The following is a 23797-nucleotide window of genomic DNA, read 5'->3' on the forward strand; positions in this document are numbered from 1 at the left end:
TCGACTATTTCTGTACACTTTGCTAATCAGGGATTTGCTAGGGAAAGGCAATAGTATGTAAGAATTTCACTCTACGTTTGCACATGACAATAAAAGCACCTTTGAACATTTACAAGAAACCACAAACAAGTATAATTGTGGTCGTCTCAATGACTCAGGTCAGAACCCTTCTCCAAACTGAAGAAGGGCCCCAACCCAAAATGTTGCCAATCCATGTCCTCCAGAAAGGTATCACAAAATGCTGGTGTAACTCAGCGAGTCAGGCAGCATCTCTGGAGAGAAGGAATGGGTGGCGTTTCGGGTCGAGACCCTTCTTCAGTCTGAATAAGGGTCTCGACCCGAAAAGTCGCTTATTCCTTCTCTCCAGAGATGCTGCCTGACCTGCTGAGTTTCTCCAGCTTTTCGTGATACCTTTGATTTGTACCAGCATCTGCAGTTAATTTCCTACTATGTCCTCCAGAAATGCTCCTTGACCCACTGAGTTACTTCAGCACTTTAATTTTTCAGTGTGCAGTGTGCAGCGTTGTTCTCTTTTGCTGAAGTATTGATTGGTTTGGTTAACACAAGATTAGCAACCACAGAGTCATAAATCAATCACCTGCATTAAGTTCTTCAATCTCTTTCAACTTGACTTCAAGCAAGTCATCCTGCTCAGTTTGCGTTTGCTCTTGTTCAGTTAATGTGATTTTCATATCTTGAATTATTCTCTCTTTGTCTTGAAGTTCTAGATATGAATTGGAACAATCAAGAACAAATTCACATCAAGAATCAAAACAGATTTTGAACTCCAACGCTCAAAAATGATTATTCAATCATTCCAGAGATCAAAAGCAGTATTCGTGCCATGGAGGGCAGAACTTGCAGAATGAAGACATCTAGTTGACAAACCATCCAAAAATGCAAAGCTTTCACGATAGCATTTAAACATTCAGGTAGCAGTGACATCATGAACGCCATGTTTAAAATATTGCTTTGTCAGTTCCAAACAAAACAAGTTCCCATTCTGAATGAAAGAGAGCCATACCATCCAAGTTTAAATACAACCCAAGGTAAACCTATGCCTTCTAGTTGAGAATCAGGATGTCTGAAAATTACCAAATGAATCTCCAGCGACAAACATTGGAAACATTTTTTGGTACATGCAGAAACGACAGGCAATGGCTAAACCATTGTAGTTAATTTAGGAAAACATCACTTGAACGATTTTGTACGTGGGAGAGTGTCTCACAACTTTGATTTGAGTTTCCTGAATGTTGATGAAGGTGAGCCATAGGCGTTGTCTCTATGGATTTCAGCAAGGCATTTAATAAGGTTCCGCATGGTCGGCCTCTGTGGAAAGTTAGATTGCATGGGATCCAAGGAGAGCTCGGCGACTGGATAGAAAATTGGCTTCATGAAAAGAAACAGAGGGTGATGGTGGGCGGCTGTTTTTCAGACGACAGATCTGTGACGAGTGGCATCCCTGAGGGATCAGTGCTGGGTTCAATGCTGTTTGTGGTTTATTTCAATGATTTGGATGAGAATGTACAAGGTAAAGCAAGTTTGCAGATGACACTAAAGTGAGTGGTAATGTAGATACTTCTCCATGGATTGCCACTTTGTCATGGTGGAGAAGCTTGTGTGGTCCTGAGAGCGATGCCGTCTGGAGCTATGCTCCTGGTAGGGTCACCCATGGCGGTAAGGTCGAGGGGGAGGTCCCTGACAAAGAGCAATCCAACCAAGACCTCAACGGTGGAACAGGCGGAGGATGATGGCTGACTTTAGTGGAGCGTCACAACGGCTGGGAAGGCGGATGAAGGCTGCGGCAGAAAAGGGTCCCCGGTCGTCTTGGACTCCATGCCACTGGATTCTGACCCAGATCTGTCAAGGACCGTGTGGTGGCTGTCTGTGCACCAGTCTCCCCACGTTAAACAAAGTCACACACAGGCATCCTCCCAAATGGAGAGGACAATCATACTCGTTTCGAGTGACCACCGATGATGATGAGTGTAAACATAAGAAACTAGGTGCAGGAGGCCATTTGGCCCTTCGAGCCAGCACCGCCATTCATTGTGATCATGGCTGATCATCCATAATCAACAACATGTGTCTGCCTTCTCTCCATATCCCTTGATTCCACTAGCCCCTAGCGCTCTATCTAGATAGAGAAGATCGTTATTAAAACTTACAGCAGAGTAATTTTGGTTGAACATGTGGGCAGATCAATGGTTAATGGAGTTTAACGCAGATAAGTGCAAGGTATTGCATTTTGGGAAGTCAAACCGGGGCAGGACCTACACAGTGAATGGCAGGGCTTTGTAGATTGTTGTGGAGCAGAGGGATCTGGGAATGCGGTAAATAACAACTAGAGCTCGGGCTGGACTTTGAAAATGGTGCCAATATATGATGCCTTTTGCATGCAAACTATTTCTATACACTTGTTAATTGGGGGTGTGCTTGGGTATAACAATATTTTACTGAACTGTTTGTAAGAAAATAATTTCACTGTGCTTTTGCACTTCGCACATATGGCAATCAAAGCACCATTGAACCATTGAGAGAGGGTGGTGGAGAACATCAGAGATAGCAATGGGGGAAATATAGGAGTGGGAAAAGAAGATTTGCAGACTGTTCTCTGACTATACTTAGATAGAATGAAATCAAGTGAAATCCCATTCAAGTCAAAGGGCCTACAGACCCATTGAAGCAGTGTGCCCTTGTAAAAATCCATACAGATGGAGAAGTGCAACGTGCAATTGTATATCATTACCATGGTTACAAACGATGCAAGGTTTTGGGGGAAAATGGGCATGGTTTTGGAAGGTTCCAACATATTGAATTAATTTAAAGAGGAATGAGTGATTAGAGTTGAGACAGTCATCTGAAAGTGGGGGGGAATGTCAAATAATCTTTGAGATGGGTATTGAAACATTTGGCAACCGGGGCAGGAGCAAAGTTTTGGAATGCAACATCACACGCGAATAGAAAGCCATTAAGGATATTAGTCAATGGAGGAGAGAGGAGGGGTGCGGGCTTGTGAATAGTTCAAATCAGAACCAGGGAAAAGAAATGAGATAATCTCATGTTTATTATCAGCTAAAGGTATATCATGAGGGGAAACAAAAAGGGAGAAACAAAAATGAAATACAAATTTAAAGTCATTCCAAGTGGAGCAGTATGGCTGGTGAGCTGGAGGAAGGGATTCTGATAGGATGATCTTTATTTTAGCAATAAAGTTCCCATGAATTTCTTACACGATAGATTTAAGCGGACACTGAAAAGTGCCTAAAAATGCTAGTTTCCATTACAGAAGGAAAGCCAGGAATATTTCTCCCTGCCCACATATCACAGAATATTCCTAGAATTTTGAGCACATGGCTTTTGAGCACAAGAATTATTCTTCCAAGTACAATATGGAATTACTAAACGATCTGTAAGGCACGTCTTTTTAAGTGTGCAACCCATGAACAAAAGGAAACAGAGATAAAAACGGATTGGCAGTATATGTACGAGATATCAAGGGAAGGTAGACAGTGAAGTCAGAAAATCAAACACAATAGAAATCAAACACGGTGGAAATGGAGATTGCCACATTACAAACATCACTTAGTATCGAGGTCAAAGGAAAAACCAGTGAGAAATGTTTATGGTAATGGGGGGCTAGTAGAAAGCAAGTTTTTTTAGTTGTTCCACTTTACTATCTCTCAAATACTGATGCTCAAAGGGGAGGATTTTGTCAGAGGTGCAGAGACAAATTAGAATCCATTTGGTAAGTTAGCAACTCCAAGAATGGAAAGATCTAGGCAAACAATACGAGAGGTCCTTTAAGACCATCATCATCTCCTCACACAGGTTTCTATCAAAGCTAAGATGGTGAAGCAATTACCCACAAATCAATGATTGTTGATTATGGGACAATCTTCTAAACATTTAAACTTTGTTCAAAAATAAATTATCTACAAAATCCTTAACATCCACACAAAAGGTGTTATTTAAAAAAAAATCACAATTATTTCAATTTCTTTAAATACCGTTGGAAGTAGTCTGTAAAAGACGTGCAGTTTCTTCTGAGTTAATATCAGCAGATATGGTGCTTGGATCAGGTGTTATTTTGTTTCCTTCATTTGAGCCCTACATGTGAAAGAATCATTATTAAAGCAATGCAGAAATCAAATAAATGTGTTATGTAGAAAAATCTGATTATATTGTTCTGTAAATTGAACCATGAAATATATAACGACATGATAGTGAAATTACAAACACATTCAATGCCTCTCTGCATAACCACCCTCCCCCCAACAAATACTGATCACTCAAATCTTAAAACAAAAAAAAGATGTCTTACTAACAGAGCTCTGGTATCACACTAACCTGCTGTCCCCTCACTTTGCACAGAGCCCTACTCTCTGGTATCACACTAACCTGCTGTCCCCTCACTTTGCACAGAGCCCTACTCTCGTCAAAGAGCTTTTCCAATTTTCTTAAAGCAGTCTCTTTCGCATCCAAGATGATCGTTAGCATTTCAATCTTTTTCAAGTCAGCTCCATTACAGCACACCGAAAACCAATCATTAATAATTTAAAAGGTCTTTTTAACCATTGTTATGAAAGTAACATTTGCAAAAGATTGAGCTATTAATATGATACAACTATGTTGGGACCCAAGAAAGAGAGTTTGTAGAGTGCCTCCGAGTAGGATTCTTAGAGCAGCTTGTAATGGAGCCTACCAGAGAAAGGGCAATTCTGGATTTAGTGTTGTCCAATGAACCAGATTTGATAAGAGAACTTGAAGTAAAGGAGCCGCTTGGAGGTAGTGATCATAATATGATTTGTTTTAATCTGCAATTTGAGAGGGAGAAGGTTAAATCGGAAGTGTCAGTGTTGCAGTTGAACAAGGGGACTATGAAGGCATGAGAGAGGAGCTGGCCAAGGTAGACTGGAAAGGGATCCTAGCAGGAATGATGGTGGAACAGCAATGGCAGGAATTTCTGGGCATAATCTGGAAGATGCAGGATCATTTCATTCCAAAGCGGAAGAAAGATTCTAAGGAGAGTAGGAGGCAACCGTGGCTGACAAGGGAAGTTAGGGATGGAATAAAACTCAAAGAAAAGATGTATAACACAGCAAAGAGTAGCCGGAAGCCAGAGGATTGGGAAACTTTCAAAGGACAACAGAAGGTAACAAAACGGGGTAAAAAGATGCTGTACGAGAGGAAGCTAGCCAAGAATATAAAGGAGAGTAAAAGCTTCTTTAGATATGTTAAGAGAAAAAGATTAGCAAAGACAAATGTGGGTCCCTTGAAGGCAGACGCAGGTGAAATTATTATAGATAACAAGGAAATGGCAGAAGAGATGAACAAGTACTTCGGATCCGTCTTCTCTAAGGAAGACACAAACAATCTCCCAGATGTACTAGAGGACAGAGGATCTAGGGGGGCAGAGGAACTGAAAGAAATTTGCATTAGGCGAGAAATAGTATTGGGTAGACTGATGGGACTGAAGGTTGATAAATCCCCAGGGCCTGATGGTCTGAATCCCAGGGTACTCAGGGAGGTGGCTCTAGAAATAGTGGTGATCATTTTCCAATGTTCAATAGATTCAGGATCAGTTCCTGTGGATTGGAGGATAGCTAATATTATCCCATTTTTCAAGAAAGGAGCGAAAGAGAAATTACAGACCAGTTAGCCTGACATCGGTGGCGGGGAAGATGCTGGAGTCAATTATTAAAGAGGTAATAACGGTGCATTTCGATTGTTGTTGTTCGTCCTTCGGGTTCGAAGATGACCATGACTTCACTTTCAGCTGGAGGATTGGTGACTGTGGGTCCGGAAGTGACTGGTGAGGCCAATCCGGGCCCGGAAGGCATGCCCACACGTAGGACACAAGTGGATGGGTGCTGCAGTGGAAGTGGAGGTAGCCCGGGCCTTGCGCGCGGTGCGTTTCCTCTGGGCCTCTGCAGTGCGTCTGTCTCTGCTGCACGGGCTCTGCTGCACGGGCTCCTGGAGCTTGCTACACCAGGTGAACGGTCCAGAGCAAGAGACTCCCAAGTGCTGAGGTTGATGTCCAAGTCTTTGAGGGGCACTTTGAGGCAGTCCTTAAACCGTTTCTTCTGTCCTCCTACTGAGCGCTTGCCCTGACACAGTTCTCCATACAGAAGCTGTTTTGGCAGTTGACTCTCGGGCATTCTGACGACATGGCTTGCCCATCTAGCTTGGGCTTTACGTAGGAGGGTGTGGACGCTGGGAATTCCGGCCCGTTCCAAGACCTGTCAGGAATTTTGTCCTGCCACCTGATGTGAAGGAGTCTGCGTAGGCAGCTTAAGTGAAAGTGGTTGAGCTGTTTGGCATGTCTGCTGTGGATAGTCCAGGTCTCACTGGCATAGAGAAGATTGGTGAGTACCACTGCACGGTAGACCTTCACAGCTTGGTGGTAAGGCTGAGTCCTCTCCGCTCCCAAACATTCTCACGGAGTCGCCCAAAGGCAGCGTTGGCCTTGGCAATCCTGTTGCTGACCTCAGCGTCAATGTTCACCATTCGCGAGAGTGTACTGCCCAGATAGGTAAAGCTGTCGACTGCCTGTAGATTCTGCCCCTTCACTGTGATGTGTGGTTCCTGGTAGGGCTTTCCAGGCGCGGGCTGGAACATAACTTCAGACTTTTTGGTGCTAATAGAGAGACCAAAGTTGTCACAGGCCTGTGAGTAGCAGTCCATTTCATGCTGCATCTTCTGCTCTGTGCAGGCGTTGAGGGCGCAGTCATCAGCAAACAAAAAATCTCTGATGATGGTCTCCTTCACCTTTGTAACAGCTTGCAGGCGCCTGAGGTTGAACAGCCTGCTGTCAGTCCTGTACCTGATGTGTATTCCATCCTGGCAGTCACGGAAGGCATCAGTCAGCATGGCAGAGAAGACTATGCTGAAGAGTGTTGGGGCAAGAACACAACCTTGCTTCACGCCGTTTGTCACTGGAAAGACTTCCGACTCGTCTCCATCATCTAGCACTTTCACCATCATGCCGTCATGGAACTGCCGGACAATCGTGATGAACTTGCTGGGACAGCCAACCTTCTGCATTATCTTCCACAAGCCATCTCTGCTGACAGTGTTGAAGGCCTTGTCAGATCGACGAAGGTCACAAGCAGGTCGCTGTGCTGCTCTTGGCATTTTTCCTGGGGTTGCAGCAAATATCATGTCGACAGTTCCACGTCCAGCACGGAAACCGCACTGGCTTTCTGGAAGGAGACCCTGCTCAAGGTGTTGAATGAGACGGTTGAGCAGGATGCGAGCCAAGATCTTCCCAGCTATGGACAGGAGGGAGATGCCTCGATGATTGTCGCAAGACTGGCGGTTGCATTTCCTCTTGTAGATGTGGACTATGCTGGCATCTTTCAGCTGTTGTGGGTCCTTCCCTTCATTCCACATGGACTGGAAGAGTTCAGTCAGCTTCTGCATCATGACAGGGCCTCCTGCTTTGTACACTTCAGCAGGAATTGCATCTGATCCTGGTGCTTTGCCACAGGAAAGTTGCTTGATGGCCTTTGTGACGTCTTCTTCTGTTGGGAGGTTGTCACGGTCCTGGTTGATCTCCATCTGAGGTAAGCGAGTGATGGCCTCGTCGTTGATATTAGCAGGGCGATTGAGGACCTGGTTGAAATGTTCAGCCCATCTCTCCAGAATCTGCTTCTTCTCTGTCAGCAAGTGGGTTTCAACTTGTTTTTATTTTTTCGACCGCTGATTGGGATCCCCGCCAGCCGCGGTATGCTGGCCAAGGTGAAGTGAAGCAGGCTATGTTTGAGGCACCTTTTCTAGCCCCTTCCTCCATGGAGGTGACCAGAGCAAATCCTAGAGAGGGCAGCTCATACACCCAGGGGGCTGCCGAACTCCACTGCTGCTTCGGTCCTGTGGAGAGCGACCCTATGCCCTGGACTGCCTGTGTGCAGGTTCGTGACTACAGCTTCCAGTGTATCCACACCTGCTGCTTCCCCACTCTCCCATCGCCACAGGGAGAGGTTGCGCGGTATGGGGTTGAAGTCACGACTTGCGCTTGACTTGGATTTAAGTGAGGAGTTGCGCACTCGTCGGCCTCACTCTCTCGTCGGCCTCACTCTCTCGTCCTGGCCTATCGGGCCCCAGCAGCAAGATATAGTCGGTACGGCTGGGGACAGGTCAGGATGCAGTGGATGGTCAGAAGTGTCTACATATCTCACTCTGCCCTGTTTGCGCTCCACGACGCTTTGCTGGTATCGTATTTCTGCCCGTTGAACCTTCTGGTGGTTTCCTCCGCGCAATCCGCCGAGCCCAGGCTTCACATGCTAGGTAGACAAGCCCTAAAGCCGCTGGAACCAACGACTTGCCGACTGTACATGTGGCATGCACACAAGACAGTGGAGACATCGTGGGGGCGGGGTCGTCCAACTCCCGTACAAGTCCCATTTGGATAGCAGTAAAAGGATAAGTCCAAGTCAACATGGATTTATGAAGGGGAAGTCATGCTTGACTAATCTTCTGGAATTTTTTGAGAATGTGACAAGTAAAATGGATGAAGGGGAGCCAGTGGATATAGTGTATCTGGACTTTCAGAAAGCCTTTGATAAGGTCCCACACGGGAGATTGGTGAGTAAAATTAGAGCACATGGTATTGGGGTAGAGTGTTGACATGGATAGAAAATTGGTTGGCAGACAGGAAGCAAAGAGTAGGAGTAAACGGGTCCTTTTCAGAATGGCAGGAAGTGGCTAGTGGAATGCCGCAAGGCTCGGTGTTGGGGCCGCAACTATTCACCATATATATTAATGATTTGGATGAAGGAATTAGACATAACACTAGCAAGTTTGCAGATGACACAAAGCTGGGTGGCAATGTGAACTGCGAAGAGGATGTTAGGAGGTTGCAGGGTGACCTGGACAGGTTGAGTGAGTGGGCAGATGCATGGCAGATGCAGTATAATGTAGATAAACGTGCGGCAAAAACAAGGAGGCAGATTATTATCTCAATGGTGTCAGGTTAGGTAAGGGGGAAGTGCAGTGAGACCTGGGTGTCCTTGTACACCAGTCATTGAAAGTTGGCGTACAGGTACAGTAGGCAGTGAAGAAAGCTGATGGCATGTTGGCCTCCATAACAAGAGGATTTCAGTATTGGATTAAAGAGGTTCTTCTGCAGTTGTATAGGGCCCTGGTAAGACCACATCTGGAGTATTGTGCACAGTTTTGGTTTCCTAATTTGAGGAAGGACATCCTTGTAATTGAGGCAGTGCAGAGTAGGTTCACGAGATTGATCCCTGGGATGGCGGGACTGACATAGGAGGAAAGATTGAAAAGACCAGGCTAGTATTCACTAGAGTTTAGAAGGATGAGAGGGGATCTTATAGAAACATGTAAAATTATAAAAGGACTGGACAAGCTAGATGCAGGAAAAATGTTCCCAATGTTGGGGGAGTCCAGAACCAGGGGCCACAGTCTTAGAATAAAGGTAAGGCCATTTAAAACTGAGGTGAGAAGGAACCTTTTCACCCAGACAGTTGTGAATTTGTGGAATTCTCTGCCACATAGGGCAGTGGAGGCCAAATCACTGGATGGATTTAAGAGAGTTACATAGAGCTCTGGGGGCTAGTGGAATCAAGGGATATGGGATGATCAGCGATGATCACAATGATTGTGGATGATTAGCCATGATCACTGAATGGTGGTGCTGGCTCAAAGGGCCGAATGGCCTCCTCCTGCACCTGTTTTCTATGTTTCTATGTTTAACCATGGAAATTACCATAAATTTACAGAATGCCATCCTAAAACTGGATGGTCAAACTCAGAAAGCTATGGGAAGAAAACTGATGGGCAATACCAGGACACAACTTCATGTGCAGTAGACTAAATCTTAATTTAGTTTATTATTGTCACGTATACTGAAATACAGTAAAGAACTTTAGTCTACGTATGAAATGAGGTCTTAAAAAACAAAAATCACTGTTTTGCCATCTTCTCAGTGGTTGTTTAACAGGAATTTATGAGTGCATAAAGAGGCTTGAGGAATCTTGGCACGGTTTTGAGGAAAACAACCTATTTGCTTCGGAAAGAACTGCAGATGCTGGTTGTCCATCGAAGGTGGACAAAATGCTGGAGTAACTCAGCATCTCTGGAGAGAAGGAATGCGGTGACGTTTCGGGTCGAGATCCTTCTTCAGACTAACCTATTTGCTTAATTGACTTCAGGACTCAAGAATCAGATCTAAGAATGGGTCTGAACCTTCAAGAAAATTAACTGAATTATTAATACAAATGCCTCTGCTATTTTCTAACTAGATTTCTGCTCATATATTTTTAATAATGTGAAGGAAACCCATTCATAGATTGTTTACCTCTTTCTCAGATTTCCTTGACATAAGAAATAGCTAGACTGCCCCAGCATTCCAATTTCCACTTTCCCAAGATCCCAATAACCCTCAGTTCCTTTATGCACCAGAAATGTGCCCATGCTTTGAATATACATACATCTAAACATTTACAACAATATACTCGACCACATGGACCCCTTGGGCCCATTCCTCGTAGAGGGGGGACAGGGAAGGGGAGAGGGTGTCACTGAGTGAGCCCTGGACCCAAAGCCTCTCCTGTATTGGTGTAACACCCTCAACCCCCCCCACTCAATCCCCCTTATAACCCCCTCCTTCCCCCACTGACCCACTCCATCCCCTCTACCCCACCCCCACTTGCCCCATCCCTGCCCCCACCTCCCTCTCCTCCCCCCACCCTCCCTGCCCGCACCCCTCTCGCCCACACCCCAATCTTCCCTCCTCCCCAGCCCCTCTCCTCGCCACCCCCACTCTCTCCTCCCCCACCCCCTCTCACTCTCCCGCCACCCTCTCCACTCTTCCCCACCCCCACTCTTCCCTCCCCCCACTGTCCCCCTTCCCTCCCCACCCCCACTCTCTTCCCCCCACCCCCACTCTCCTTCTCCCCCCCTCCCCCCGCTCTCTCCTCCTCCCCCACTCCCCTCCTACCCCCACCCTCTCCACTCTTCCCTACCCCCACTCTCCCCTCCCCCCACTGTCCCCCTTCCCTCCCCACCCCCACTCTCTTCCCCCCACCCCTACTCTCCCCCACCCCCCTCCTACCCCCACCCTCCCCTCCACCCACTCGACCCCCAAGCCCACTCCCCTTCGTGGACCCGTTGGCGACGAAAGCCACTTACCACTGGCCGTGCATGCAGGGTGGAGGAGGGAGCGCCGGCGTCTGTGGCCCGGCGGGAGTTGGGATTACTCGAGGCGGACAGCGCGGCGGCGGGAGGCACGCACAAGATGGCGGAGCATGAGGACGAGAGCGGTCGCCATTTTTCTGAAGTTGCGACGAGGCCGTCGGTGGAAGCGGCCCTCATCGACGACGCCGTCGGTGGAAGTGGCCGCTGAAGGAGATGAAGCTGCCCGCTGGGACTTGTGTTGCGGTGATGGGCCCGGGCGGGAGCGGGGACTCGAGGACGCCGTGGGTTGAAGGGACAGAAGGGAAGGATCAGTGGACCATCAGTCCGACCATCTCCCTCCTGCTCGGAGTGTCCCCCGGGTGTGGGCGTGAGGAGAGGGGCGGGCGGCCCCGCTGACGGCAGCCATTTTGTTGGGTCGAGTGAGAAGGGAATCTCGTACATGCCGAGCACTTAAGAATTTGGTTAGAAATGAAAAATGTATCATTTAAAATCTCTCTAACTTAAAAAATATAAGACCAATTTAAATAAAACTTGTTATAAACAGTCGTCAGGACAGTGGTAATTGAGGTGGTGCTAAAATTGTGGCGCTATGGTTTACCGTTTTGGCTGTAGGTCCACAACCAAATCTCAAAAATATATATATATACATAGATGCATATATATATATATTTCTGAAATTTTGAAATTTAAGATATATATATATATATCTATACAAGATATGAGTTTATTAGATCTGATTACAAGATTTGATCTGAATATATAAGATAAATTTAAACAAAACACACCTTTTTAAATTGTTGAATCATTCGTTCTTTAGTCTCAAGCTCCTGAATCATTTGATTCTTTAATCTCTCAAGTTCTGAAACTTTATTTCTTAGGGATTTTTCTTCGTTCCGCTTTGTAGAAATCTGAAAATTTGAGAATCAAAATAGAATGCCAAAAATTCTCAGCAGGTCAGGCAGCCTTTGGAGAGAGTAACAATGTAAGTACTTCTGATTGAGAACCATTCCTCATATTTCTAAATATCCTTAAATAACAATAAACAATGCAACGTTCACTTTCTTCCTCTATGAAATTTTAAGCCCCATTTCCACCACTGTTTGTCGACTGACTGCATAGGCTCATGTTCCATTCCACTCTGCCAATTTATTTGATTTCCCAGTAAGTTTCACAAGATCCACGTGTTAATACTTTTCTCTGCATCAAGTGACAGCAAATTATGAATTTCAACACAATCCTGCTGAAAGGTCTTCTCTATCATTTTTTTTAAAATGTGCTGCTGAAAAAGCCCATCAATACGAATTTGCCAAATTTCCCCAACACTTTTGCTGGTAAATATGTCCATTAACATGTCCCAAGGTAGACCTGACATAGAAGCAACAATTCTGAAGCGCGGAAGGGAAGCTTCAAAATAGTATTAAATACTGCATTTAAACAATAAATCTTTGTGTAAACCCATTTAGTTTAATTGTAGTTATGTATTGTAGTTATGGCGGCACGGTAGCGCAGCGGTAGAGTTGCTGCTTTACAGCGAATGCAGCGCCGGAGACTCAGGTTCGATCCTGACTACGGGTGCTGCACTGTAAGGACTTTGTACGTTCTCCCCGTGACCTGCGTGGGTTTTCTCCGAGATCTTCGGTTTCCTCCCACACTCCAAAGACGTACAGGTATGTAGGTTAATTGGCTGGGTAAATGTAAAAAATAAATAAAATTGTCCCTAGTGGGTGTAGGATAGTGTTAATGTGCGGGGATCACTGGGCGGCACGGACTTGGAGGGCCGAGAAGGCCTGTTTCCGGCTGTATATATATGATATGATATGATATGATATTCAACACTATCAGTTTAATATATATTTATTAAAAATTAGTAAATTAGTTTATAGTCTATGAATGACAAACCTATGCCAAAATGAACATTTGGGAAAATGTGGTAGCTGATGGTGGAGGTAGTGGTAGAGATGGGTCATGCCATGGTTGGCAGTCGGAGATTCAGCATTTTTGTCAGTGGGCCTAGCACTATTATTTTTCCCCTCCCATCAACCATGAAATACTTTGCTGGGCCTCATCAATAAGAGTGGTTCAGTTTGGGAGCACAAACTGACAATGTCACAAATGTAACTCAGCTGTTGAAAATCACAAAGCAAAAATCACGAGCCAAACAAAAGGGAGTTATAGGCAGTTAGTCTGATAGTAAAACTTTCCATTCCATTATTAAGGATGAGGTTTCGGGATACTTGGAAGCACATGATAAAATAGGGCGGTCAGCATGGTTTTGCGAAGGGGAGATGTTGCCTGACGAATCTTTTGGAATTCTTTGAGGAACTATATAGTAGGATAGACAAAGGAGAGACAGTGCATATTGTTTACTTGGATTTTCAAAAGGCCTTCGATAAGGTGCCACAAGTGAGGCTGCTGAACAAGTTAGGAGCCCACAGGCAAGGTACTACATAGATAGAAAATTGGCAGAAGGCAAAGAGTGGGAATAAAAGGGGACTTTTTGGATGGCTGCCAATGACTAGTGGTGGACCCACTAGCAGGGGTCAGTGATGGACCCATCACTTTTCATATGATATGCTAATGATCTGGATGATGGCTTTGTGGCCAAGTTTGTGGATGATATGAAGATAGGTGGAGGAGCTGGTAATTTTGAGGAAGCAGGAAGGGTGCAAAAGGACTTGGACAGGTTGGGAGAGTGGGCAAAGAGGTGGCAAATGGAATACATTGTAGCAAACTGTGGAGTCATGCATTTTGCTAGTCGGAATAAAGGCATAGACTATTTTCTGAATGGGGAGAGAATCCAGAAATAGGAGGTGCAAAGGTCCATGCAGGATTCCCAAAAGGTTAATTTGTAGTTTGAGTCAGCGGTAAGGAAAACAAATGCAATTCGAGCATTCATTTTGTGGGGACGCAAGCAATGATGTAATACCGAGGTTTTATCAGGTGCTGGTGAGGTCAAGTTTGGAATATTGTGAGTAGATTTGGGTCATTCAACCCAATGAATTTCACAGATTCACCATCATCACGCTTCATCTCCCTTTATTCTGAGGCTGTGCCCATGGTCCTAGACTCTTGCACAAGTGGAAACGTCCTCTCCACATAGGCTTCTGATCATTCAGTGAGTTTCAATTAGATACTCATCCTCCTGGACTCCAGAAAGTACAGGCCTAGAGCCATCATACGTTAACTCAAATCTTTCCCAGGATCACTTTCGTAAACCTCCTCTGGACTCCTTCCTACGCCAGTGCATCCCACCTCAGATATGGGACACAAAACTGCTCACAATACTCCAAATTTAGTCTGATAAGTGGCCTATAAAGCCCTGTATGGCGAGTCTGGAGGCTCGTTCTTTGTTGAAGAAGTTTATTGCGACAGCAATATTCGATCACAAAGTCTACTGAACGAGATTACAGACAACCATTAATTCTAACTGTTCACTTCGAAGAAGTCTCCCAACTGGTTTTTGGGCGCCAAAACCACACGTGACGACGCTGTCCAATCAGCGGTCTCACTCCCTGAACCAATCCCTACGGTCGCACCCACACGTGACCTTGCTGGCCAATCTGAGGGTTCGACACCCAGGACCAATCTCTATGGTCGCTACACCTGCATTTATATTCCAGTTCTCTCAAAATGAATGCCAACATTGCATTTCCTTGCGTACTACCGATTCAACCTTCAAATTTATCTTTTTTGAATCCTGCACCAGCACTCCCAAATTCCTTCGTACCTCCGATTTCTGAATCACTCTCCCCATTTAGAAAATAGTCTATGCCTTTATTCCTAATATCAAAATGCATGACCATACACTTTGCAGTAGTGTATTCCATCTGCTACTTCTTTGCCCACTATCCCAACCTGTCCAAATCCTTCTGCAAATCCCGCTTCCTTTACACTACATGTCACTCCACCTATCTCCGTATCATCTGCAAACTTTACATAAAGCCATCAATTCAATCATCCAAATCATTAATATACAACGTGAAAAGTAGTGAACCAAACACAGAGCCTTGCAGAACAGCACTAGCACCGGAAGCCAACCAGAAAAAGTTCCCTTCATTCCCACTCTTTTTGCCTTCTGCCATTCAGCCAATCTTCTATCCATGCGAGCATCCTCCCTCTAATATCTGAAGAAGAATGTGCTGCCTTTGGAGAGGGTTTACGATAATGAACCTGGGGACGACTGGGTTAACGTATGAGAAGCGTTTGAAGGCTCTGTGCTTGTACTCACTGAAGGTTAGAAGGATGTGAGGGTATCTCATTGAAAGCCGGCGATAATGAAAGGCCTAGATAGAGTGGACACGGAAAGGATGTTTCCCGTAATGGGAGAGTCTGGCACCAAAGGGCCCAGTCTCAGATTAATAGGACATACCTTCAAAATGGAGACGAGGGAGAATTTCTTTAGTCAGAGGATGGTGACTCTGTGGAATTTATATATGGGTGTGGAGGCCAAGAATTTGGGTATTTTTAAGGCAGAGATTGATAGGACTTTCATTAGTAAATGTTAAGGGAAGAGAGAAGAATGGAATGGAACTCCGCCATGTTTGAATAGCAGAGTAGACTCGGTGGGATGAATGGCCTAATTCTGCTCCTATGTCTTATGGTCAGGACCACAAAACGGTAATAAATATTTAGGACACAGATCATCAATGAGTGCAAATGGCTAAAGTTCTGGCACATTAGCTTTCCAGACCAGTCGACAAAACCATTAAATAATATCATCTCGATTCAAGTAAGGCAACTACGAACCTAATGACATTAATGTCAATTGGTTTTGGAACAAACCATTTTGGAACAAACAAACACTGAATTAAAACAGACAAAATTTTCGGAATGTTGGAGCAGAAAAAACTCATGACAGCAGTATAAAAGTGCAACAAATCTACATACCCAAAATAGTAATGGCGTACATTAAATATTTAAAGATGCAATCTGTATGGATAATCAAATCATTATTTGTATTTTTGTTCGACATCATTAAAGATTCCTTCATATCTTTTATTTGCACACGATTTTGGATACTGAAATTGCATATTTCCAGCATCTTGAATTTACATTTCAGGTTTCCGCAAGGATTGTTTTAAAAAAAATCGTTAACAATTAGACTCACGTCTGTCTCTACCCATTGGATTTGTTTCTTGGCATCTACATATTTTTCCTTGAGTTCTCTGTATTCCTCATCTTTTCTGTTCAGGTCATCTGAAAGTTTTTGACATTTTGAGGCACTCTCAGAAAATTCATTTCTTAGCCTTTAGTAGAAACAAAAATACAAAATTGTATTACAATTAAAATATGGTAGCAAAAGAATTTTAGATATAACCAAATTAATCGATGTTTAACATACAGCTGCCTGATATTTATACAGGGTAAGTGCAAAAGGATCAAAGGAAATTTTAACTTGAATACCAATCATATTAAGTTGTTATACGTAGAAAATAGGTGCAGGAGGCCATTCGGCCCTTTAAGCCAGCACCGCCATTCATTGTGATCATCCACAATCAATGCCTGCCTTCTCCCCATATCCCTTGATTCCACTAGCCCCTAGAGCTCTATCTAACTCTCTCTTAAATCCATCCAGTGATTTGGCTTCCACTGCCCTCTGTGGCAGAGAATTCCACAAATTCACAACTCTCTGGGTGAAAAAGTTCCTTCTCACCTCAGTTTTAAATGGCTCCCCTTTATTCTAAGACTGTGGCCCCTGGTTCTGGACTCGCCCAACATTGGGAACATTTTTCCTGCATCTAGCTTGTCCAGTCCTTTTATAATTTTATATGTTTCTATAAGAACCCCTCTCATCCTTCTAAACTCCACTGAATACAAGCCTAGTCTTTTCAATCTTTCCTCATATGACAGTCCCGCCATCCCAGGGATCAATCTCGTGAACCTACGCTGCCACTGCCTCAATTACAAGGATGTCCTTTCTCAAATTAGGAGACCAAAACTGTACACAATACTCCAGATGTGGACCTACCAGAGGTTCAACTGCAGAACCTCTGTACTCCTATACTGAAATCCTCTCGTTATGAAGGCCAGCTTTCTTCACTGCCTGCTGTACCTGAACGCCAACGTTCAGTGACTGGTGTACAAGGACACCCAGGTCTCGCTGCACCTCCCCCTTACCTAACCTAACCTAACACCATTGAGATAATATACAGCAAGGTTACATTTGGAAACACTCGTAATAGATTCTACAAGTTCTGGATTTCAATCAAGTCGATTCATCAGAAGAGAAAGGAATGAATATGCTCTGCCATGTTCAATGTTAGCATCACATCGTAAGTGCAAAAATGCCAATACTACTGGCTCTGACATAGAGTAATGCGGCAACACTACCAATAACGGTGTGTTGGGTTGGCACCACAGGATGGCTGGCATGACATCTGCAGCCAACCCACTTTCCAATGCCCATACTTGTTATATTTGATGCTTCCCTCTTATCTTCCCACCATCACACTATGTTCCCACACTGCACCCATTTCCTACCACCACCCTTGGCGCAATTCGCCTTCCGGAGATGCTGCTGCGGGGCTGGGGCCTCGCGGGTCGACGAAGCACGCAGCCAACGGCCCATGGGTCTGCGGAGCTTGCGTCTGAGGCTCGGATCACGGAGGAGTACCGGCGGCGATAGCAGAGAGGTCAGTGCGGCGGTCAATGATGGCGCTGACCGGCGAACCACATGGGAGTGAGGACATCACGGCCGAGGGAAGGAACAAAGGAGGAACCGGTGTGGGGGGACCGCCGTGAGGGAGGGGGAAGAACAATGGAGGACCCGGCCTGAGGGGGAGAACAGAGAGGGACCTGGAGCAGGGGTACTTTGTCAGCACCCTCCATGGGCGGCTATTTGCATACCTTGGGTAGGCAAGCAAAGGATTTCACTGACTTGTCACATGTGACAATAAAGCATTCAATTTAATTCAAATTTTAAAATCAACTAAAAAGATTAAATCTAATTCAAAGAACGATCTCTGATTCCGTGGCTCCACCCAAATGCACCCGAGTGACAGCTCCCTGCAAAGATGCTTATGATGAGTGGATCTGGGTAGGTGATAAGGAGTGGGGAAGGCCAGGAAGATGTTCAGATGAAGTGGTGGGGGCAAGGAGAAGTGGGAGGAAGAGCCAAGCAGAAGATGGTGGTTTAAATAGATGATAGGATACACTGGGTCAATGTTAGGGGTCCGACAGGTGATTAGGATCAGGAAGGTGTTGGGGTTTAGGAATTGGGATGATGGTGGGTGTGCAAGGGAAGTTTGAGGATATTTGCGCAGATTAAAGGATGGTCATGGGAGGTTGATGGGAGGACGGAGGTAGCTGTGGGGAGTGGCATAGGGTTGGACAGCGCAGACCTTCATTATGAATTTAAAAGAGAGTTAAATAGAGCTCTAAGGGCTAGCGGAATCAAGGGATATGGGGAGAAGGCAGGCACGGGCTACTGATTGCGGATGATCAGCCATGATCACAATGAATGGCGGTGCCGGCTTGAAGGGCCTCCTCCTGCACCTATTTTCTATGTTTCATTCATTGGGTGACGTTGCAGTACAGGGCAATGGTTCCCTTGTGGGGTGAATAATACCTTGTGCGTTACATTACAACATTCCAATTGTGGTTGTTGATTGATTAATTGTACCATCATTAATGCACGTTAATTGCAGTTTAATCACATTGCAAAACAATATTGTTACATCAATATTTCTGTGAGGGGTTGAAGCAAATCATTTTGTCTGATAGAGAGAGAGATGAGAGAAAGAGTCAGCGAGAGGGTGAAGATTGAAGAGGAAAGATAGTGGTATGGAACTAAAGCCCAAGATAGTAGCCTGATTGCATGCAGTGCATTGAATGTACCCCATGCCTTTAAAGGATCCAAGAGGGCATTTCATGTGTGGGTCACAGCATGCTGCTGCAGTTCGCTTCCCTGTACAAATCTCTGTTGCATTAACCTCTTCCCTCTTACATGCCCCCAGCTCTTCTTTTATGTGCTCTCTTTTTCCCTTACCTTTCCTCGGTCCCCCAACCAATCTCTCCACCACCCCCCCCCCCCCACACACTTTTGTCTCACGTACTCCTGGTGTGATCTTCCTTTGGGGTGCCAGATCCACCTGTTTGCCAAGACCTTTGAGCACATCCTTTCAATTCTCCCCCATTCTTAAGGGGTTGGAGAGGCTAGATGCGGGAAGCTTGTTCCCGATGTTGGGGAAGTCCAGAACCAGGGGTCACAGCTTAAGGATAAGGGGGAAGTCTTTTAGGACCGAGATGAGAAAACATTTCTTCACACAGAGGGGGGTGAGTCTGTGGAATTCTCTGCCGCAGAAGGTAGTTGAGGCCAGTTCATTGGCTATATTTAAGAGGGAGTTAGATGTGGCCCTTATGGCTAAAGGGATCAGGGGGTATAGAGAGAAGGCAGGTACAGGTTACTGAGCTGGATGATCAGCCATGGTCATATTGAATGGCGGTGCAGGCTCGAAGGGCCGAATGGCCTACTCCTGCACCTATTTTCTATGTTTCTATTACCCAGTACTATACCCAACACCACAAGAAACTGCAGTTGCGGATCAGATATAATCACGTTTAAAGTTATAGTGATTTTATTGTTCCAACACATTTACTGTTGCAAAGTAATACTCCTTACTCTCATCAATAAGACATTCTTGAGAATTGGATGATCCTGTAGAAATTTGAGAACTATATTTACTAAATGATGTATTGCATAATACTTACTTTTTAAATTTTAAATGGTTACTCTGCAGTTCTTCTTCCTTTTTGGATAAAGTTTCTTCTACAGCACGCCGGTTTTCTTGCTCTTGTCTGACTTCTTTCTCAAGTCTAACTTCCTGAGATTTGACATTTAGTTTAAGATCATCAACATATTTGTCCAAGTCAAGACATTTCTTTTCCCTGCATTTCAAACTACTTTGCAGTTCATCAATCCACCTCTCCCTCTCTTTCAATTGCTCTTCACATCTGGTTAAATTGTCTTTATTCTTTGAGATTTCCAACTCCATTATACATTGATAATTTTTAACCTCTTTCTCAAGTTCTGCAGTATTTTCTTTGCTTTGCATTAGAACTTGCATTTTATTTTCAGTCTCTTTGAACCTCGTTTTCAACTCTTGAAATTTGGCATCTTTTTCCTGAAGCAACTTCTGAGTTGTAGTTTCATTTCCTTTCAGTTCAGTACATTTGATGTGAAGGTCTTCCCTTTGCTTCTTCATGGACTTGAGTTCTTCATCCAATTCTTGAATTAGCTGGGTTTTTTTGGAAGACGATTGAATTTCAACATCAAGTTCCCTCTGAAGTCTTTCAATTGTCTTACGGAAGGGACTACTGTCTCGTCTTTCCACCACAGTCTTTGCCTTATCTAGTTCTTGAGCAAGTATGGATATTTCTTTCTGCAGAGATTCAATTTCTGTTGTTTTCTTCAGAAAATCTTCCTTTGTGTTTTCCAGGAGATCCTTTGTATGTTTCAGTTCTAAAGCATACAATTCTGACTCCTTCTGGAAATCACTTAGCTTGTTTATTTTATCTGCCAATGCTTCATTTTGTAATTCTCTCTGTGCAACTTCATGCCTGCCCAATTCAATCTCAGTTTGGAGCTGTTTAGTTTTTTGAGAGTGACTCACATTTACTTCCTTTTCAAAATTAAGCTCAAGTAATAATTTTTCATAATTTGAATTTTGGTTACCAATCTGTTCTGTTAGTTTGGAAACTGTCTCAGCTGAAGAAGTTAGTTCCAATTGAAGCCTTTCAATGCATTGATTCAATTCATCTTTTGAGATTTGCTCGTTATTGAACTTCTCTTGGACTAAATCTAACTGATCTTTCAAAAACTGTATTTCTTTGTTTAAAGTGGTCACTGCTCTCTCTTTATTAGTTAATTCACTTTTCATCCCTTCAACTTTTTGTTCAAGAGCTTTCATGCTAAATGCATCTAGGAAAAGAAAAACAAAACGTTAGTTGCTAAAAATAAGCCATACAAATTTTGCATTTGGTTATCAATAACAGAAGCATGTATATCAATACCTTTGTGTGAAAAAGGTTTCAAAAGTATTCTTGACATAACGAGCAAAAATGTGTTTTCAAACCAAAGTCCACGGACTGTATTACCAAAAAAGTAATTGCTTTTTTTTTGGGGGGGGGGGGGGAAGAAGCATAAGCATGCCTTGCACCATTAATACAGCACATTAATAATATTGTATACCAGAGTGAAATAAGCACAATTAAAAGCTAAAGAACTACATGGCCATTATTTATTTTAAATAGTAGTAATAATGTATTACATATACACATTGAAATATATATGGCATGCTATGCACAAAACGATCATTTTCACAATCTAATTATTGTTTTTGTGGATATGACTGGGAGAACAGATATGGAAGTGACTATGGATATGATACACTTGAATTTTCAGAAAGCTTTTTAAAAAGTTCCAAACAAGACTTTAGCATGCAAAATTAAAGCAGATGGCATTTGGGATAATGCATTGGCCAGGATTTAAAACTGTTCGAAAGGAAATATCCTATTGTTTCTTATCTAGGTTTTTGGGTGTTATTGCAAGTTCATCAAAATTACATGCAAATCCATCATGGCACTGCAAAAAAGGTTTAAGCAGCTTTAAAATGGTCCACCTCCAGTTTAAATTCCATTTGGAATATTTTGGAGGACCAAGAACCCACGAGTAACTCAGTGGGCCAGGCAGCATCTCTGAAGAGAAGAAATGGGTGACGTTTTGGGTCGAGACCCTCCTTCAGATTGAGTCAGGGGAGAGGAAGGTAGATATGGAAGGGTTTATTCACAAAATACTGGAGTAACTCAGCAGGTCAGGCAGCATCTCGGGAGAGAAGGAATGGGTGACGTTTCGGGTCGAGACCCTTCTTCAGACTGATGTCTGGGATGGGACAAAGGAAGGATATAGGTGGAGACAGGAAGATAGAGGGAGATCTGGGAAGGAGGAGGGACAGAGGAGCTATCTGAAGTTGGAGAAGTCGACGTTCATACCACCGGGCTGCAAACTGCCCAGGCGAAATATGAGGTGCTGCTCCTCCAATTTCCGGCGGGCCTCACTATGGCACTGGAGGAGGCCCATGACAGAGAGGTCAGACTGGGAATGGGAGGGGGAGTTAAAGTGCTGGGCCACCGGGAGATCAGTTGCGTTAATGCGGACCGAGCGCAGGTGTTCAGCGAAGCGATCGCCGGGCCTGCACTTGGTTTCGCCGATATAAATAAGTTGACATCTAGAGCAGCGGATGCAATAGATGAGGTTGGAGGAGGTGCAGGTGAACCTCTGTCTCACCTGGAAAGACTGTTTGGGTCCTTTGATGGAGTTGAGGGGGGAGGTAAAGGGGCAGGTGTTGCATCTCGTGCGGTTGCAAGGGAAAGTGCCCGGGGTTGGGGTAGTTTGGGTAGGAAGGGACGAGTGGACCAGGAAGTTACGGAGGGAACGGTCTCTGCGGAACGCAGAGAGGGGAGGGGATGGGAAGATATGGCCAGTGGTGGGGTCCCGTTGTAGGTGACGGAAATGTTGGTGGATGATATGTTGGATCCGCTGGCTGGTGGGGTGGAAGGTGAGAACGAGGGGGATCCTGTCCTTGTTGCGAGTGGGGGGAGGGGGAGCAAGAGCGGAGCTGCGGGATGTAGAAGAGACCCTAGTGAGAGCCTCATCTATAATGGAGGAGGGGAAGCCCCGTTTTCTGAAGAACGAGGACATCTCGGAAGCCCTAGTCTGAAACACCTCATCCCAGGCGCAGATGCGGCGTAGACGGAGGAATTGGGAGTAGGGGATAGACTTTTTGCAGGGGACCGGATGGGAAGAAGTGTAGTCCAGATAGCTGTGCGAGTCGGTGGGCTTGTAGTAAATGTCCGTCACTAGTCTGTCTCCTGTGATGGAGATGGTGAGGTCCAGAAACGGGAGGGAGATGTCAGAGATAGTCCAGGTATATTTAAGGGCAGGATGGAAATTGGAGGTGAAGTGTATGAAGTCAGTGAGTTCTGCATGGGTGCAAGAGGTAGCACCAATGCAGTCGTCGATGTAGCGGAGGTAGAGTTCGGGGATGGGGCCAGTGTACGTCTGGAACAGGGATTGTTCGACGTACCCGACAAAGAGGCAGGCGTAGCTAGGGCCCATGCGAGTGCCCATAGCTACGCCTCTGGTTTGGAGGAAGTGGGAGGAGTCAAAGGAGAAGTTGTTGAGGGTAAGAACCAGCTCTGCTAGGCGGAGGAGAGTGTTGGTCGATGGGGATTGGCTGGTTCTACGGTCGAGGAAGAAACGGAGGGCTTCGAGACCATCCTTGTGGGGGATGTAGGTGTAGAGTGACTGGACATCCATGGTGAAAATGAGGGAGTGGGGGCCTGGGAACCGGAAGTTATCCAGGAGATGGAGAGCGTGTGAGGTGTCTTGGACGTAGGTGGGGAGGGATTTAACCAGGGGGGATAGGATGGAGTCGAGGTAGGTAGAGATAAGTTCAGTAGGGCATGAGCAGGCAGAGACAATGGGTCTGCCGGGGCTGGGGAACTATGAGATTGGAGGCACTGAGGGGTAGATCGCCGGAGGTGATGAGGTCGGTGATGGTGCTGCTGATAAAGGTCTGGTGTTTATCGGTGGGGTCATGGTCCAGGGATAGGTAGGAAGAGGTGTCTGATAGTTGTC

The 23797-nt window shown here is 45.0% G+C and overlaps 1 protein-coding gene across 1 annotated transcript in view; it reads right to left on the reverse strand.

The window, feature by feature from the left end:
• Positions 1-23797, reverse strand: part of LOC144600986 (kinesin-like protein KIF20B) — a 101998-nt gene that overhangs the window by 26946 nt on the left and 51255 nt on the right. Inside the window, 5 exon segments of the mRNA XM_078412897.1 lie at positions 599-724; positions 4011-4110; positions 11946-12068; positions 16268-16406; positions 19870-21079. Of these exon segments, the coding sequence (XP_078269023.1) occupies positions 599-724; positions 4011-4110; positions 11946-12068; positions 16268-16406; positions 19870-21079 (1698 nt within the window).

Source organism: Rhinoraja longicauda, chromosome 16 (genome assembly GCF_053455715.1).
Source record: "Rhinoraja longicauda isolate Sanriku21f chromosome 16, sRhiLon1.1, whole genome shotgun sequence".
NCBI classification, from domain to species: Eukaryota; Metazoa; Chordata; class Chondrichthyes; order Rajiformes; family Arhynchobatidae; genus Rhinoraja; species Rhinoraja longicauda.